The sequence below is a fragment of the Balaenoptera borealis genome (assembly GCF_965194805.1).
Source record: "Balaenoptera borealis genome assembly, chromosome: 2".
NCBI classification, from domain to species: Eukaryota; Metazoa; Chordata; class Mammalia; order Artiodactyla; family Balaenopteridae; genus Balaenoptera; species Balaenoptera borealis.
The window spans coordinates 183,224,919-183,241,468 of record NC_138867.1 but is presented as its reverse complement, the minus strand read 5'-3'; the positions used below and the strand labels follow the sequence as shown (position 1 = coordinate 183,241,468).

General features: G+C 61.8%; 2 protein-coding genes across 7 annotated transcripts; one reads left to right on the top strand and one right to left on the bottom strand.

Annotated features, from left to right (window-relative positions):
• The first annotated feature begins 691 nt into the window (after positions 1–691).
• Positions 692–10,182, top strand: MFSD12 (major facilitator superfamily domain containing 12). 5 transcript variants are annotated; one of them, XM_082380268.1, is made up of 9 exons: positions 692–1,118; positions 5,008–5,218; positions 6,944–7,082; positions 7,203–7,385; positions 7,677–7,769; positions 7,854–7,946; positions 8,353–8,523; positions 8,608–8,702; positions 9,817–10,182. In XM_082380268.1, the coding sequence occupies exons 1-9, from the start codon at positions 821–823 to the stop codon at positions 10,031–10,033; spliced, it is 1,500 nt and encodes a 499-aa protein (XP_082236394.1). In that variant the 5' UTR covers positions 692–820; the 3' UTR covers positions 10,034–10,182. The 5 variants fall into 5 exon arrangements, with proteins under 5 accessions (XP_082236394.1, XP_082236393.1, XP_082236392.1 ...); XM_082380267.1 differs by having other exon boundaries at positions 8,353–8,702; XM_082380266.1 differs by lacking the exon at positions 692–1,118 and having other exon boundaries at positions 2,099–5,218.
• Positions 10,183–10,348: 166 nt separating this feature from the next.
• Positions 10,349–16,089, bottom strand: TEKTIP1 (tektin bundle interacting protein 1). 2 transcript variants are annotated; one of them, XM_082380270.1, is made up of 4 exons: positions 13,892–16,089; positions 11,403–11,641; positions 11,180–11,305; positions 10,349–11,080 (listed from the first exon to the last, which is right to left on the bottom strand). In XM_082380270.1, the coding sequence occupies exons 1-4, from the start codon at positions 14,155–14,157 to the stop codon at positions 10,557–10,559; spliced, it is 1,155 nt and encodes a 384-aa protein (XP_082236396.1). In that variant the 5' UTR covers positions 14,158–16,089; the 3' UTR covers positions 10,349–10,556. The 2 variants fall into 2 exon arrangements, with proteins under 2 accessions (XP_082236396.1, XP_082236395.1); XM_082380269.1 differs by having other exon boundaries at positions 10,349–11,305.
• Between the last annotated feature and the right edge of the window lie 461 nt (positions 16,090–16,550).

Genomic DNA, 16,550 nt, shown 5'->3' with positions numbered 1-16,550 from the left:
CCAGAGCACAGGCCTCAGAGTCGCATGCACTTGACTCACTGTGCGCCCCAGAGCACCTGCGTCCCCTCTCTGGGCGGGTTTGTCGCCTGTGAAATCGGAGATTTGCCCCGCCTCCTGCTCTGCTGGGATGAGAAAATCCACGTGGGGCGCTCGGCACAGTCAGCGCTCATTAAATGCCAGCTGGTGTTAAAATTCTGATTATCTCCATTATTATCGTTAATAACTAAATAATTAGAACTAATGCGTCCTCTCTGCGTCCGATTGGGTCTCTCCGCGTCGGGAAATCACCGGTCCCCAAGAGAGGCGAGGTCGGACTCAGACCTTTCTTCCACCCACCCACGCCCCGAACCCACCCCGTCTGCCCCGGTCTACAGCAGGCAGGCCTCGTAAATTTGCAGGCAGGCTGAGATGGCGCGGGCCTGGAGACGGGGATGTGATTAAGGGTGCCCTTGGCGTCGCCCCCCATCTCCGTGGGAGGGGTCCGCAAACCACTGTGAGACCGTTGGGCGCTAGGACCCAGCAGCCCCGTCGGTGCCGGGCGTAGAGGCCGGGCTAACCCCGAGACCACGCCTTTCTTCGTGATGATTGGCTTTCCGTCCCCGGCCTGCGGCCCCGATTGGCGGACGCGGCCGCCGCTCCCGGGATTCCCCGCCCCGTCCGAGCTAGTCTCGGGTCCACCGGTTTTGTCGCCGCAAAAGCGCTCGGCGGGGCGGGCGGGGCGGAAGAGGGCAGCGAAGCAGGGAGAGCGGGGCGCGGGCAGCCCGGGCCGGGGATCCCGTCTGCCGGCGCCGGACGGACAGGCCGAGCCCGGAGCGCCGCCATGGGCCCGGGGCCCCCGGCGGCCGGAGCGGGGGCGCCCCCGCGGCCGCTGTCCCTGGTCGCGCGGCTGAGCTACGCCGTGGGCCACTTCCTCAACGACCTCTGCGCGTCCATGTGGTTCACCTACCTGCTGCTCTACCTGCACTCGGTGCGCGCCTACAGCTCGCGCGGCGCCGGCCTGCTGCTGCTGCTCGGTCAGGTGGCCGACGGGCTGTGCACGCCCCTCGTGGGCTTCGAGGCTGACCGCGCCGCAGGCCGCTGCGCCCGCTTCGGCCCGCGCAAGGCCTGGCACCTGGTCGGTAAGCCCCGGCCCGGACTCCCCCATCCGACTGCCTGCCTCAGGGCCCGAACCTCCCCGCTCTGTCCCACTGCTCCGTCCTCTCTAATTGCCCAACCCATGAGCCTTCCCATCTGTCTGCTTAACTGCCCAGTACCCCTTCTGTTTGTCTGTCGCATGGCTGCCGTCTGACCCGCGGAGCCTCCTCCGTCTGACTGTTCGTGTGACCGTCCAGTGTCACTTTTCTTTGTCTAATTCTCCGGGGCACCCTGAACCCTCTCTGGGTTGGGTCTACTGCCAGCGCCTCCTCTGTCAGTCTGTCTGGTCTGGCCTGACTTCATCTGTGTCAGGGTGACCACCCAGGACAACTCTTGAGTCAGGCTGCCTAGAGTCCCCTCTGTCTGTCTGTTCCCCCAGCGCACTTTGTGCATCCATCCCCTCCCTCATCTCGGGCAACCTGGCACTTGGTGGCTTTGGGGAGCTGTCCTGGGATCTGGGTTGGGGACCGGGTGAGCCAGAAGGGTCGGGGTTCTGTGCTTGTCCGGCTGATGGGATGCGGGTCTGCAGAGCAGGTAATGGGGTCACCCTCTGTTTGTTATGAGGGAGTTACCTGGACTAAAGGGCTGTTGGTGAGGGGAGGAGGTGGGTCCCACGGGGGCCGGGGCACCCTGCCCGGTGCACATCCATGATAAGGCCCGGCTCCTGGCATCCCTTCTCTGCCCACCCGGACCCTGGGCCCTGAGATTAGCCTTGGCCACTTTGCCTGCTGTTCTTTCCCTGGCAGAAGTACCCGCCGCATCCTGGCGCTTGGGGCATGCCGGGCATTTCAGGAGGCAGAACCAGGAATCCTGCCCGCTTCTGGGAATTCTGGGCGGCAGCTTTCCAGAAACCAGGAGGGCCGGCTGGTGTCTCCTTGCCCTTGGGAACAATGACTGAGGAGGCAGTGATTTGCCCTGGCCCTCATGAGGGACATTTTTCCAAGGTACAACAGATCTCCAAGTTGCCTGCAAGTGGCTGGCATTGCTGTGGCCGTGGCTTAGGGTCTGGATTTCAGTTTCTTAGACACTGAGGATGCCCAGGCTGTTCTTGGGTCACATTAGGCTAGCAGCCCGGGTGCGGGGGCGTGGGGGGAGCGGGGAGCAGGGAGAGGCACGTGACTCAGACCCCAGACAGAGGTATCCCTCTGCGGGCTGCGGTTGGGATTGGTTACAGAGCTGAGCCCAGAGTCTCAAATGCAGTTTTGTTCATAATAGTTGGGTAGACCCGTTGACACACAAAAAAGGTAGTTCTTGGGTCAGAGAGATGTGAGGGCTGTTTTCTCTGGTGCAGACAGGTGAGCCCCCTCTAAGGAGATGGAGTCAGCCACAGGTAGGTTTGCCTGGCAGTGGACGCTGCATGTGCAAAGGCCCTGAGGTGGGACCTCGTAACAGCCTGTCTTCCCGTTTTGTAGGTGGGGGGCTGAGGTTCAGCGATGGTTCCACCTGACTCCAGAGGGAGACGCTGAGTCCCCTTGCAGAGGGGAGGTTAGGGTAGTGGAGGCACCTTTGTCAGTACACTGAAGGCTTTGTGTTTATGCCTTCAGCTTATGATGGGTGCCCCAACCAGATACCAGGGCCTCCACCTGCACCCTCTCCCTGCACGTGCAGAGATCCAGGAAGATCTGTGGAGAGAGGAAGCCAGGGTGGCCCCTTGTGATGCCTGATAAGGTGACTTGAGTGAAGGTCACCTTCGGCCACAGTGCTCACTTCTCTTTTTTACCCGAGTCTGTGGGTGGTGGCAACGGACTCATTCTTTCCCTTAACAAGCCCTCGGGGCTCCCCGTCTAGCGCAGAGAGGACCCAGAAAGCCAGACATGGACACTCCTGTCGGGTCCAGGCTGGGGCAGGTGGGTAGACTGGGCTTCATAGGAAGAAGCAGAGCTCTGGAGGAGGGGACATTAGCTTTGGGGTTTTGAAGGATGAACAGGAGTGTGTGTGTGTAGGGGGGCATTCCAAGTAGTTGAAACAGCTTTTGCAAAGGTGTGACATCTCATGGCTTTGAAGTTGCTGAGACAGGCAGTGGCTCAAAGTAGTAGGAGCTCCCAATTTCACACATTAACTCTTAATTCTCATGCCAATTTTGTGAGGTATTTTTATTAGCTCCTTTCCTGGAAACGGAGGTCCAGAGAGGCAGTCACTCGCCCAAAGTCCCCCAGCCAGGCAGCCTGGCCCTGACAATGGTTAACGTGGCCTGGGCAGCTGCAGGGTAAGAGTCCGTCCAGCCAGGGTAGCACATTCTTCTGACCAGAGTCTACAGTTCCTGTCTGGCCCCGGGGTGGCCTCCAGGCCACCAGGAATCTGCCTGGGGTGCCTCTTCCAGGCACCAGTTCCAGAGAAATACCAAGTGTGGTTTTGGTTTCATTTCCCAGTCCCTGGACTGTTGGGGCGGGCCCAGGGTCTGGGGGATGAGGTCACCTCCAGGGCCTGGTGGGGAGGAAGGAAGTCTGGCTCTAGGCACTCTGGGATGGGAGGAGAAGGGTGGAGGGCTGGAGGGAAGGAGCATGGCTCGGGGTCCAGCAGGCTGGCCTCGCAGCTCTGCAGCTCACTCAGTGGGCCTCAGTTTCCTCATCAGGAAGTGGGGTTAATAATAACATTCACCTCTTTGGGCTGTTTTTTTTTTTTTTTTTTTTTTTTGGGCTGTTTTAAATAGAGGCCACTATTATTATTATTCACTCATTCAAAAGATCTTGATGTGCCAGACTCTATATTGGGTGCCAGGGACACAGAAGTGACTTGGAGAGACCTGTTACCCACCCCCCAGACAGAGAGACAAAAGAATTCCTGTGTGTGCAAAGGGGTATGAAGGAGAGAAAGCAGGGTTCAGACAGAGGGTGTCAGGGTGGAGAGGGGACTGCTGGTGACTGGGCTGGTCAGGGGGGCTTCTTTGAGGAGGTGGCATTTGAGTTGAGTCCTGGAGGGATGAAGAGGAGTGCGCCTTGCTAAGATGTCATGGGAAAAGCATTCCGGGCAGAGGGGACAGCCTGTACAAAGGCCCTGGGGCAGGAGGAACAGGGAGGAGGCCCCGGTGGCTGGAGCAGAGTGAGCCGAAGGGGAGAGAGGGAGGAGGGGACGGGGCAGGGCGGGTGGTGCAGACTCCTTTGGGACCTCAGGGAGAACTTGTACTTGTTCTGAGGTATGAGTGTTTTCCAGGGAGAGGCCCCCTTGTAGGCTGACGGGGACACTAGGAGGGACACTAGGACTCGGGAGGGCAGGATCCGGCCCAGCCCCGCCCAGCGTCACCTGGGCCTCCTGACTCCTGGCAGCCCCATGGGACGCCTGGTAGGAGCTGGGAGGAAAAGGCCCCCTCCATGGGCGAGGCGGGAAGGGGAAGTGATGGGGGTAAGTGGCACATCTGTGGCGGGCAGTTCCCCAGGGGACCTCCACAGCGCCCTTTCAACCTGCTGCGTGGCCTCAGGCTCGGCTTGTTTCCCCAACTGTCACCAAGGGGGCAAACTTGGCGAGCCCTGAGCCGGCATGGCGAGGCCCCATTCTTGCCCCCTATCACCTGGCCCTGCCCCTGCATGGTTCCAGCACGTGGCCGGCTCTGTGTCAGTTCCCCCATCACCCACAAGGGGCGTAGGGCCTGGGCTGGGAGGCCCAGCCCCTCTGTCCTGTTTGGCTGTGTGTCCTCAGGGGGCCCCAGATCTCTCGGCCTTAGTTCCCCATCTGTCACAGGGGCCGTAAGCCTGGGGAGCCCCGGGCTGCTGACGGCCACTCACTGTGTGACGTTGTGTGTGTGTGTGTGTGGGGGGGGGGGGGGGGGGTCTCTAACCTTTTCCGTGTCTCGGGTTTGTCCCCACCCGCTCACCTGGGGTGCCCTGGGCCCGCGTGGGAAGGCCCTGCCACGTGCCCCCCCGCCCTGCTCGTCCACAGGCTCCGTCTGCGTCCTGCTGTCCTTCCCCTTCGTCTTCAGCCCCTGCCTGGGCTGCCAGGCCAGCACGCCTGAGTGGGTTGCCCTCCTCTACTACGGGCCCTTCATCGTGATCTTCCAGTTCGGCTGGGCTGCTACACAGATCGCCCACCTCAGCCTCATCCCGGAGCTCGTCACCAACGACCATGAGAAGGTGGAGCTCACGGCTCTCAGGTGCCACCTTCGGGGCAGGGCGGGCAGGCGTGCGAAGAGCAGGCACGGCCGGGGGCCCAGGGCCACCCTCCATGTCTGGGCACCAAATGAGCACCAAGTTAGCAACTGCAACCAGCACACATTGACCACCTCCTGGTTTCTGTGGGTCAGGAGCCTGGCTTAGCTTAGCGGGGTTCTCAGCGTTAGTCTTGAGGCTGCAATCAAGGTGTCGGCTAGGGCTGGGGTGTCATGTGAGGCTTGGGGTCACTCTACCCTGCTCATGTCATTGTTGGCAGTGTTTGTCTTCTTACAGATTTAGAAGTCTTGGGGGCTGGGACTTCCCTGGTGGTCCAGTGGTTAAGACTCTGAGCTTCCACTGCAGGGGGCGCGGGTTCAATCCCTGGTTGGGGAACTAAGATCCCGCATGCCGTGCGGCACGGCCAAAAAAAGAAGTTGTAGGGGCTTGCTGCTTCTTTGAGGCCAGCACGAGTCTCTCATCTCAGGGGTGGTGTGAGCCCACTTTCTGAGGGTCGCCTGATTAGGTCAGGCCCACTCAGGATAATCTCCCTTACTTACATCCACAAAATTCCTTTACCTTTGCCACAGACAGTTACCTGACACAGACAGTTAACACGGGCTTGACGTCCCATCACATTCACACGTCCCGTTCCCCAAGGGGAGGGGGTTAGAGGGGGGCGGGGGGGGGCAGGCCATGGGAATGTCTGAGCCGTCTTAGAATCCCGCCTCCCACACGTGGGTACAGCTGGCGCCCAGCGCATCTGTTGACTTGCTTGAGGTGCTGAAGGAGGTGATTCTGCATGTGATGGTAGCAGGAGCACTTATGGAACGCTTGCTGTGGGCTGGGCACAGTTCCGGGCCCGTCACGCAGAAGATCTTCTTGAATTCTCACGACAAGCCCTAGTGGTTGTCATGTGCCCAGGGACAGGGTTGGAGCAGAGCGGGGCCTGTGCAGTGGGAACAGGGATCAGGAGATGACAGTTCTCGGCAGGAGGGACGTCACGCATGAAGGTGGCCGTGTGGGCATAAGCGCTCGTCATGAGGGCCCTGCCTGTCTGAGCCCAGTTCCCCATTGTGGCCGAGAGCTGTGGGCACTAACGGCGGGGGTTGCTCAATGTCTGGGGCCCCCGAGGGCGCCAGCTGAGGGGGACAGGCTGGGCCCGGTAGAGGCCAAGCTCTGGGCGCTTTCTACCCGCAAGTGCTTTCCCGCCTGCCTCGTGTCATCTTCGCCTTGACCTCTGCGGGTGTTCTTGTTCTCACTTTCAGAAAGGGAAGTGGACTCCTGGTGAGATCCAGGGGCTCCTCGCCCCGGCCGAGGCCCTAGGTGGGACGTGGCTCTGGGGCTGCAGGCAGGAGTGGACTCAGATGACTCTAGACCATTGGAGCCCTTGCCCAGCTGAAGCCCAGGATTTCTGGGTATCTTGGGTTCTCAGGCTTCTGGGTTGCAGGCCTGACTCGGCCCTGCTTTGCTGAGTCTCTGCATTCAGGCCCCAGGCAGACGGGACCTCACGGTGGGGTCTTGGGCCAGAGAAATCAGATACGTGCAGGCTGGGGAAACTGAGGCCAGCAGAGGCTTTCCTGAGCTACCCAGTGTGTTGGTGGCTGAAATCACCTGGCCAGAGGTTCCCCAGACGCCACAAGCAGCTCTTGACTGTACGCCTGCCTGGGGAGGAAGTGGTCGCGTGGCTCCCGGGCTGCCCTGCTGAGGCCTCGCCTGTGCCCCGGCAGGTACGCCTTCACCGTGGTGGCCAGCATCACCGTCTATGGGGCTGCCTGGCTTCTACTCCACCTGCAGGGCTCTCCCCACATGGGGTCCACCCAGGATGTCTATGACCAGCTGGGGGTCCAAGATGTGCCGGTGTTCCGGGTGAGCTGGGGCCCGGGGTGGGCCAAGGCTGGCCGCTGCCCGGGTGGGACAACCCCAAGGCCCTGAACTCAGGGCTCGGGCCGAGAGTCGCTGCTGACCCCTCTCCCGCCCGGTCCCCAGAACCTCTCGCTGTTGGTGGTGGGCATTGGAGCTGTCTTCTCACTGCTGTTCCACCTGGGCACCAGGGAGGGGCGCCGGCGGCAGGTGGAGGAGCCAGATGAACACAGCCCCCTGTTGGCCCCTGCTACTGCCCGGCCCTTGCTGCTCTGGAAACACTGGCTTCGGGAGCCGGCCTTTTATCAGGTACAGCATAGGGGCACAGGGTGTTGGAGTTGATGCCCCTCTCCCACCAGGCCCTCACTCTGTGCGGCTGCAGGCAGGGATGGCAGACATTGGAGCAAACCTGGCCCCTTCTCCAGTCACACCGAGGGCAGACATTACTAATCAGTCGCTGCTCTCTTCTCCACCTGACCAGCTAGGCAGTCACTACTAATGGATCAGGTGCCAGCTGCAGAATTACTCACGTTGGCCCCCAGTGCTCCCCGCTTATGGGAGTAGAGGAGGGCCCCCTCTGACCCGTCCCTCTGTTTGCAGGTGGGCTTGCTGTACATGAGCACGAGGCTCATTGTGAACCTGTCCCAGACATACATGGCCATGTACCTGACCTACTCCCTCAACCTGCCTAAGGTGAGCTGGCCGGGCGGTGGGGGTGCGGGGCCCCGAGCCTGAGGAGCCACTCCTGACACGCCTGTGCCCGCTCTGCCCCGACAGAAGTTCATCGCCACCATCCCGCTGGTGATGTACCTCAGCGGCTTCCTCTCCTCCTTCCTCCTGAAGCCGGTCAACAAGTGCATCGGGAGGAATGTGAGTGGGCCGGGCGGAGGGCAGGGTGCCTTGCAGAACCTGGGCGACTCCAGACCACGGCCCAGCGTGGGCGCCAGAGGGCGGCCGGCGTGACTGAGGAACCGAATGCTTCATTTTGTTTCCTTTTAATTGACTTGCGTGGAGACCCAAGTAGCCGCCCACCTCTAGTGGCAGCCGTAACAGACAGCATAGCCCTAGAACATCTGCTGGTCCAGGAGCTCGGAGCACCTCTGAGGCTGAGAATCTCAGAACCCTCCGAGGTCAGAGCTGGGCGCTCCTTAGGGATAACCCAACTCAAACCCCCCTTTGCTGGGGTTGGGGGCCAGACTGAAGATCAGAAAGGGCAAGTGCCAGGCTCAGGGCTGCCCAGCGAGGCAGGCCTGACGCCGGGCCGGGCTCTCTGCAGATGACCTACTTTGTGGGCCTCCTGGTGATCCTGGCCTTCGCAGCCTGGGTGGCACTGGCAGATGAGCTGGGTGTGGCTGTGTACGTGGTGGCTGCGCTGCTGGGCACGGGCTGTGCCACCATCCTCGTCACCTCGCTGGCCATGACGGCTGACCTCATCGGCCCCCACACGGTAGGGCTGCTGAGCCGGTCCGGGTTGGGGTTGGGGACCAGGGCCGAGGCCTGGGATGCTGACACCCTGCCCGTGTCCCCCCAGCACAGCGGAGCCTTCGTGTATGGCGCCATGAGCTTCTCGGACAAGGTGGCCAATGGGCTGGCAGTCATGGCCATCCAGAGCCTGCACCCCTGCTCGTGAGTACCCCTATCCATTCGTTCTCGCGTTCAACGAGCTGTGCTGAGGCCAGGTGCTGCCCCAGGTCTGCTAACTCCATGAGAACAGAAGACCCCGCCCCGGTGGCCTCACAGCCAGGGAGACTGGGTTATTCCCCACCTCGAGCACCCATTTATTTACTGAGCCGACAGTCTGTCCTGGGCCGGGTGCTGAGGACACACAGATGGATCGGGGGGATGTGAGCGGACAGGGCAGAGGGAGAGCCTGGAATCCCTGTAATTCAGACCCTCAGAACCTAGGGTTCCAGCCCCAGATGGTTCTAGACCTGAGCTTGCACCCTGTAGAAGCCCAGGATTTGGGAATGAAAGCTGGCCTGGTCCTCTGTCCTCATGGAGCTGGGGACAACACGAGCCACATGAATAATCTCATGAATAAATGTGTACAAAGGGTGTGAAGGACACTACTTAGGGAGGCCTGACTGGGGCGAGAAGTCAGGAAGGGCTGCCTTGAGGTGACATGGGACCCGAGACCTGGAGGATGTCAGGGAGTTCTAGGCATATGGGGAGGAACAGCCTTGTGCAAAGACCCCGGGGCAGGACTGTGCCTGGCATGGTGGAAGGACAGCAACGAGGCCCTTGTGGCTGGAGCAGAGTGAGCGAGGGGGAGAGAGGGAGGAGGGGAGGGCAGGGAGGGGACGGGTCGTGCAGGGCCTTGTGGGCCAAGGGAGGTGGGACCCCGGAGGGCTGTGAGCAGAGGGGGCGGGACCTGACTCAGGTGCTCACAGGTGCCCTCTGGCGGCTACTGCGGGGAGGTCAGACAGGGAAGGGAGGGTGGGAACAGGGGAGGGGCCTAGGATGGCGGGGTGGGGGGGGGGCAGGTGGTGACAGGGCTGGATCCTGAGGGAGGAGAAATGGGCAGTCTGGGGTAGACTTGGAAGGCAGAGCTGACCTTACTGACTAAAGTATCAGATGTTGCAGGGGAGGAGGGGGTTGAGGGCAATCACTTGGTCCTGGCCTGAGTGCTGGGAAAGATGGGGTGCCCCGGCTGAGATGGGAGGAGCAGGAGGTCCAGGCTGGGGCTGGAAGGTACTGATAGGCATCTGCTCACCCCCTTCTGCCCTTCCCCCGCCCCCAGCTCAGAGCTCTGCTGCAAAGCCTGCGTGGCCTTCTACCACTGGGTGATGGTGGCCGTGACGGGTGGCGTGGGCGTGGCCGCCACCCTGGCTCTGTGCTGTCTCCTGGTCTGGCCCGTCCGCCTTCGGAGCTGTGAGTTGCAGGCCCCGCCACCCCACAAAAGCCCCAAACCAGCCATGGGTGTAGGTCTGGGCCAGGACAGGCCCCGCCCTCCCTAACCCCACTTCCACCCCCTTCTCTTGCAGGGGACCCTGGAGCCCAACCCTGACACTGCCCCATGGTCCCTTACCCTTTGTAACTTAACCGCGACTGTGAACACTCGCTGCCCAACGAGGCCTGGAGCGGCCCCTTTGCTGCTCTGATCCCACTCCTGCGTCTGTCCCGTCCCTGCCTGGCTGCGGGGTCGGGTGGGGCTTGGTGGGCGGGGCTTGGTGGGCGCGGTCAGGATGGGCGGGATCCCAGCAGCTTATCCCACCGAGCTAGGCCCTCTGGTATTCAGGGGCTGGTGGGGTCCTTGTGGGTCTGGGGTACCCCAATCCCGACTCTAACCCACCCCCAGCTGTCTAGATGATTCGGGGTGCCCTGTGTTGTGTGGGGGCTGGATGTGAGGCTCCTGGGCGCAGGGCCTGCCCTGAACTCAGCCCCGGCCAGCCTAGGGCCTCCCGGGTGCTGCCCCCAGGTGCCGCCAGGCCCTGGAGGACAGAGCCGTTGCTGAGCCTGCCGGGAGCCCCAGCCTCTGGGTTAGGGGGCTGGGCCCGGACCCTGGCTGTGGCGACGGTGAGGCTCAGCATGCTGGCCCGGGGGCCCGAGTGCGGCTCCCTGCGCCCGGGCCACTGCTGCAGTGAATAAAGAGCCGCCCGGGGCCAGGACTGTGCCTTGGCCTGGGGCCCGGGGTAGGGGGAGCTGAGGGCAGGAGAGGCCGTCTATCTGACTCTGCCCTGGAGCTTGGTCACCAGGGTCCTGGTTCAGAGCTCCCTTCATCTGGCTGCCTGACCGCCCCAGGCCCCGGCCCCAGAGGTGGACAGACGCCTTGAGGGCGAGGCGAGGCGCCGGGTCCCCGAAGAGCCACCGGGCAGCGCGATCTTTGTCAGTGACTGGCCGCGTGGACGGGCAGGGCTGCCGGCCGGTGGAGGCGCAGCAGGGTTCCAGGTCCCACTGCCGGTAGTTCTGGGCGGTGCAGCGCGGGCGCTGGGGCGCCGACAGGTAGGGCACGTTGTCAGACGCCCGCCACAGCGGCTCGACCCCGAGTTGGTGCCTGTGGATCCCTGGGGGGCCAGGACCCGGGTCACCGGCTGGCCCCGCCTCCTGGCCCCGGGCGGTCTCACCCCCAGCCCCTGGGTCACCTGCCCCTGGCCCAGGCTCACCGTACTCCTCGCCCCGGATGGGTCTGTCTTTCCACAGCACGCTCCCGTACCACGCGCGGGGGCCCCTGTACTGCGCGGGGATGACGGGGTCGTACCAGGCGGTCTCCCGGAGACGCTGGGTGTAGGCTGCGGGGTAGGGGTCAGCGGTCATCTCTGCACCTGTGGGCCTCACCTTCCCCTCGAGGCGGGCCTGGTGTGGGGGTGGGCAGGGCCGGGCACTCACCCGAGGGCATGCTGCGCTCCTGGGGGCTGTGGCATCCGTGCCTGCGGGCATAAGCCTCGAGGTGCGGGCTGTCCAGAGCCCGAGGGAGCATGTTCCAGGCTTCTCGGGAGTCCGAGTTGGTCAGGCCCGTGTACCACAGCTGGCCGGCCGCGTCTCGTCCCATGGGCGTGTACTTCCAGCGCGTCGCCTGCTTGATGGCCGGCGTCTGGCGGGGCCCCTCCTGGGACAGGTAGTCATCGCTGAGGGTGGGGGTGGGAGGAGAGAGACTGAGCTTTCAGCCCCCCTGCCCTCCCCGGGCCTCTTCATCCCCGTCGCCAGCACTGAGGGTGCAGAATGCAGAAGCCTGGCCCGAGGTGCGGGGGGCCTTGTCTGTCCTTCAGTACTGGACACCCTCCCACCCAGGCTGGCAGAGGGTGGGAGGCTGACCCCTTGTAGCCCCTCCTCTCTGCCACATCCTCCCCAACCCCCAGGACCTCCTAAACATTTCATCTTTTCTTGCCTCTACTAAGTCCTTTGCCCAGCATCCCAGACCTGCAGGCCCTTTCCTCCAGGAAGCCCCCCCCCTGGCCTGGAGGTGCACCAGGAGGACGTGGTCTCAGCTATGGCTGAGTGAGTGGCGCAGGTTTCACTGTCATTGGTCTGGCCTGGGAGCCGTGGGTTGGGGACACTGGGAAAGTGTGTGGGGAGCCCAGGCTCCCAGGGAGACCTTTGGGGAACCCTTGTGCCATCACCACCCGCCCAGCCATCAGGGCCATCGGGGCCAGCGGGGAGTGAAGGCAGGCTCACATTTAAAGGGGAAACTATTGCAGCTACACAGGAGTGCCTGTTCCGGGGGCCTCTGTTGCCAGAGCCCGTCCCAGGCTGAGAGCATCAGGAGGGCTCCCCCGAGGAGGTGGCAGTGATGTGAGGAGAGACCCGCTTGTGCAAAGGCCCTGGGGCAGCAGGGATGGTGTAAGGAACAGAGGCTGGCAGAGCAAAGAGGGAAGTGGAAATAGGCTAACGATGGCAAAAATCAAACCTCAACGAGGTACCATCAAAACTAAAGCTACCCTTCGGGAACACCCTCGCAGCACCACTGCCTGAGAGACAGACGTGGGCACGTGCTTTGACCTGGCGAGCTCGCTTCAGGGAGATGCCCCAAGGAAGGAGGCCGTGGCCCCAAGATGGTCCAAGCAGAGCTGCTGATAAAACGTTCTCCCCTGTGCCTGCTTGGAGTTCTCACTCCACACGGAAAACCAGAAACCCACGTTTTTCATAAGAGGTGGGCTCGGCCTGGTCAGTTCCGGGAAGTGGCCGCAGGCTGGGTTTGCCACTTGCAGGGAGGGGAGTTTGGGAACCGTCTGGCAGGCCCCACTCTTTTGAACTACAAAATGAACCGAAACTACAAAATGCACCTGGCTTGTAAAAAGGAATTAAAACAGTCAAAACTAACACAATGAAAAGCGAGTCTCTGTGTCAATTATACCTCAAAAAAACTAATAAAAGAACATCGCGTTATGGCCGAAAAACATTTTTTTTCCTCATAATAAATGAATGCCTTTTTGATCTAGAATCGAGAACTCTAATGGCATTTAAATAAATAAAAGTATTGGAAAAAGCAGCGAGTCTCCCTGACCTAGCTGCCAGTCTCCTCCCCTGGGGCTGCCACTCTTACTGGTTTCTGCTTCATTCCAGAAGCAGTGTGTGTGCACGAGCCATTCCACCCCACCACACACCTGTGGGAGCCTGCTTCTATCGTGGTGGCACAGCTTTTTTTTTAACTTAATTTTCTTGGAAATGGAGCAGCACCAAGGGCACTGACTTGCCTTTTCTGTAAAGCTGCACGGTAACCCATCATACTTTATTAACGCTTATTAATGGATCCTCTAATGGGTTGAACGTGTCTCCCCAATTCACGTCCACCCGGAATCTCAGAACATGACCTTACTTGGAAATAGGATCTTAGCAGATGTAACTTAAGACAGGGTCATGCCGGGTCAGGGAGGCCCTAATGCAACCCTAACGCGGAGCCCTGGTGAGGCCGGGGTATCTGCACAGTCAGGGGAGGTCACGAGACGAGGGACGCCACGGACTGCCAGCACCCCCAGAAGCCAGGAGGGACATGGGGCAGATGCTCCCTCACGGCCTCAGAAGGCCCCAGCCCTGCTGACACCTTGGTCTTGGGACTCCTGGCCCCCAGAGCTGGGAGAGGTAAATTCTGTGCTCGAGGCTGCCCCCTTGTGGGGTTGTTCCAGCAGCGCAGGGCTCCCGGGAACGTATCTGCTCTGCTGGCTGGCTGTGTGCGTGTCCTGCATGCGTGAACCATCCCGTGTGACCTGCGTGTACTCCTGCCAGGTCCCAAGCCTGGTGCAGGTGGGTGGGGAGGGTGCAGGGAGCAGCCGGGTTAGGATGCAGGGAGCAGGTGCAGCACCCACGTGCCTTTATGGAGAACGAATGACGCTGGTGGGAAGCAAACCCAGAGAGGCAGTGCAGGGGCAGGATGTGCTCACCTGTAGAGAGATGCCGGGAGGTTCACTTCCAGGGTCCCCCGGGGGACGTAGGGCCGGGCAGCCTCCTGCCTCAGGGTCTGCATGTCTGCCTCTGCGTGCCCAGGGGCTCCTGCCTCCAAGGCCTGCGGGGCCATTGTTGACAGCAACAAAGGCGGCCCGGTGTCCTGGCAACAGCTGGGTCTGCTGGCCACAATCCAGGCCACTGCCTCTCCCCCAGCTGAGGGGCCGAGCCGGGAGAGCAGAGGCTGGAGGAGGCGGGCGCTCATCTGGGTAGGGCCGGCCTGGGGCTCAGCCCTCCCACCTCTTCTCTGCCCCCCAACACCGCCGTATGGGGGCCTCCAAACCCAACGAAGCTTCTGAATTTCCTTTCCACAATCTCAGCCCTACCCTTCCAGGTGCTCAGGCCAGCAGCCCTGCAGCCCCCAGGTCCTCCCTTCTCACTCCACCCCCGTCCAGTCCTTCATCTGTTTCCAAAATACATCTAGCGCGAGAATCTGCACACGCGTGTTCACAGCGGCACAACCCACAACAGCCAAAGAGCGGAAGCAACCCAAATGCCCACCAACCGCACAACAGAAACCCAAAACAGGGTCCCTCCACACACTGGAATGTTAGCCATGAAAAGGGGTGACGCGCCGACACGACCTTGAGAACACGAAGCTCAGTGACAGAAGCCAGACACAAAAGTGTCTGATTCCATTGATGGGAAACATCCAGAACAGGCAAATCCACAGACACAGAGGGTGGATTCGTGGTTGTCGGGCTGGGAGGAGGATGGGAGTGACTGATAATGGGGATGGGGCTTCTTTTGGGGGTGATGGAATGTTCTGGAATTAGATGGTGGTGGCCAGCACAACATAGTAAATATACTAAAAACCACAGGATTGTACACCTTAAAATGTTACACACATTTTACTACATGTTAAAAAATTCACAAGAAATCCAGAACCTGCCTGCCTTTCATCATTTCCAGCTGCTTGTGGCCGCAGTCCTGTCATTGCCTGCCCAGGCAGGGCGTCCTCCCTGGTCTCTGCGCCCCTGCCCACCTGTTTCCAGGTCTCCACACCGAGAGGGGAAGGGTCTCCCTTCCCCTCTCTGCCCACAGCCCTCCAGGGTCCCACCCTCCCTCCTGGGGTTAAAGTCCAACTCCTCCCCAAGGCCCTGCATGACCTGCCCCGTCCCTTCCCTGCCCCCTCCTCCTCCCTCTCGCTCCAGACGCAGGGGCCTCCTGGCTGTTCCTCCAGCTCACCAGGCACAGTCCTGCCCCAGGGCCTTTGCACGGGTCCACAGCGTGGAGCACCAGCTCTGCCCGGGTGTGTCCGTGCCCCCATCAGGCCCTTGCTGACACGTCAGCCCTGGGCTCAAGCTGCCCTCTCCCAAGGCCCATGCCACCCTTCACACCGTGACGGCCACATGCACTTACACTCTGTCGTCCACTCCCTGACACACAGAAGCTCCTCAAGGGCAGGTCTGGGCTCTGGCCTCCCTCGTCCCCGGCTGCCCGGGATGGGGGTCTTCCCCAGGCTTGGGCGGAGGGCCTGGGGTGCGCCGCCACTTGTGGGCAGCTGCTGACTGCAGGGGGCCTCACCGCCCTTCCTTCTCAAGGCCCCTGGGGCCCCCGGGCCCGCAGGCCCACCCAGTGTCACAACCCCTCTGGTCCAGGCTGCTTTCCTCCCTGGGGCCTCCTGCCCCCCTCTTCTCCGCTCCTTCCTGGAAGCCGCTGTGTCTTCCCTGACTCACCCTTGGCTGTCGCTGTCACTAATTCCCTTCCCCCGCCAGTCCAGGAGCAATGGAAACAAATCCTGCCGCACCACACCTGGCCCTCCCCACGCACAGGGCGCTGGGCCGGCAGTGTCCCCGCTGGCCCCGGAAGCCCATCTGTCAGGCAGAGGTGCCGCCCCCTCTACCCCGGGCCAGGCCTCGCTATGTGCTCAGACCACCACCCCCGGGCCCACCCTCCACTTCCCAACAGAACCAGCCTGGCTGCGAGGACTGGCCTGGATCACGGGGCCATGAATTCAGGGACCCCGGCGCCCCCTGCTGACCGCCTCTGAGTGGCCCCCGCAGCCTCTCCCCCAAAGCCAGCCACTCCCCACCGGTTTGTGACATTCAGGCCGCTCTGGGGTCCCGGTGTGTGCAGACTCCAGACGGATCGAGAGACAGGCAGCCCCAGCTGGGCACGACCCACATGGTTTAATGACGGTGATGCTGAATTCCAGGAGGAGCGAGGTTCACCTGCGCCAGGCGCCTGCACCCAGCCCTGCCATGGCGCAGGCCGACGACGCGCGTTTCATCGTTTCGTGCCCGTCTGCGCTCCCAGGCTCGGGGCCTACAAGCAGAGCCAGGGCAGGGTGCGGTAGACACAGGACTGCTCTCTTATTAAAGAAAAAAACAACAAAACTCAAACAAACAAAAATAAGATCTGGACCCATCGGAATACACACATCTATGTACACTGTCCCTGCTCGTCCCCGCCCGTCCCCAGCAAGCAGCCGGGATGGGCAGGGAGGCGGGGCCCACCCTTCCCCAAGTTCATGCAGGCTCGGCCGCCTGCCCCTCTGAAGGAGACCTTAAGAGCTGTGACCTCTGTCTCCCCCAGGGGTAGGGGTGGGCCACTGCTCTCCCCCAGCAAGCCTTAACATTTTGGGGACTGATTTAC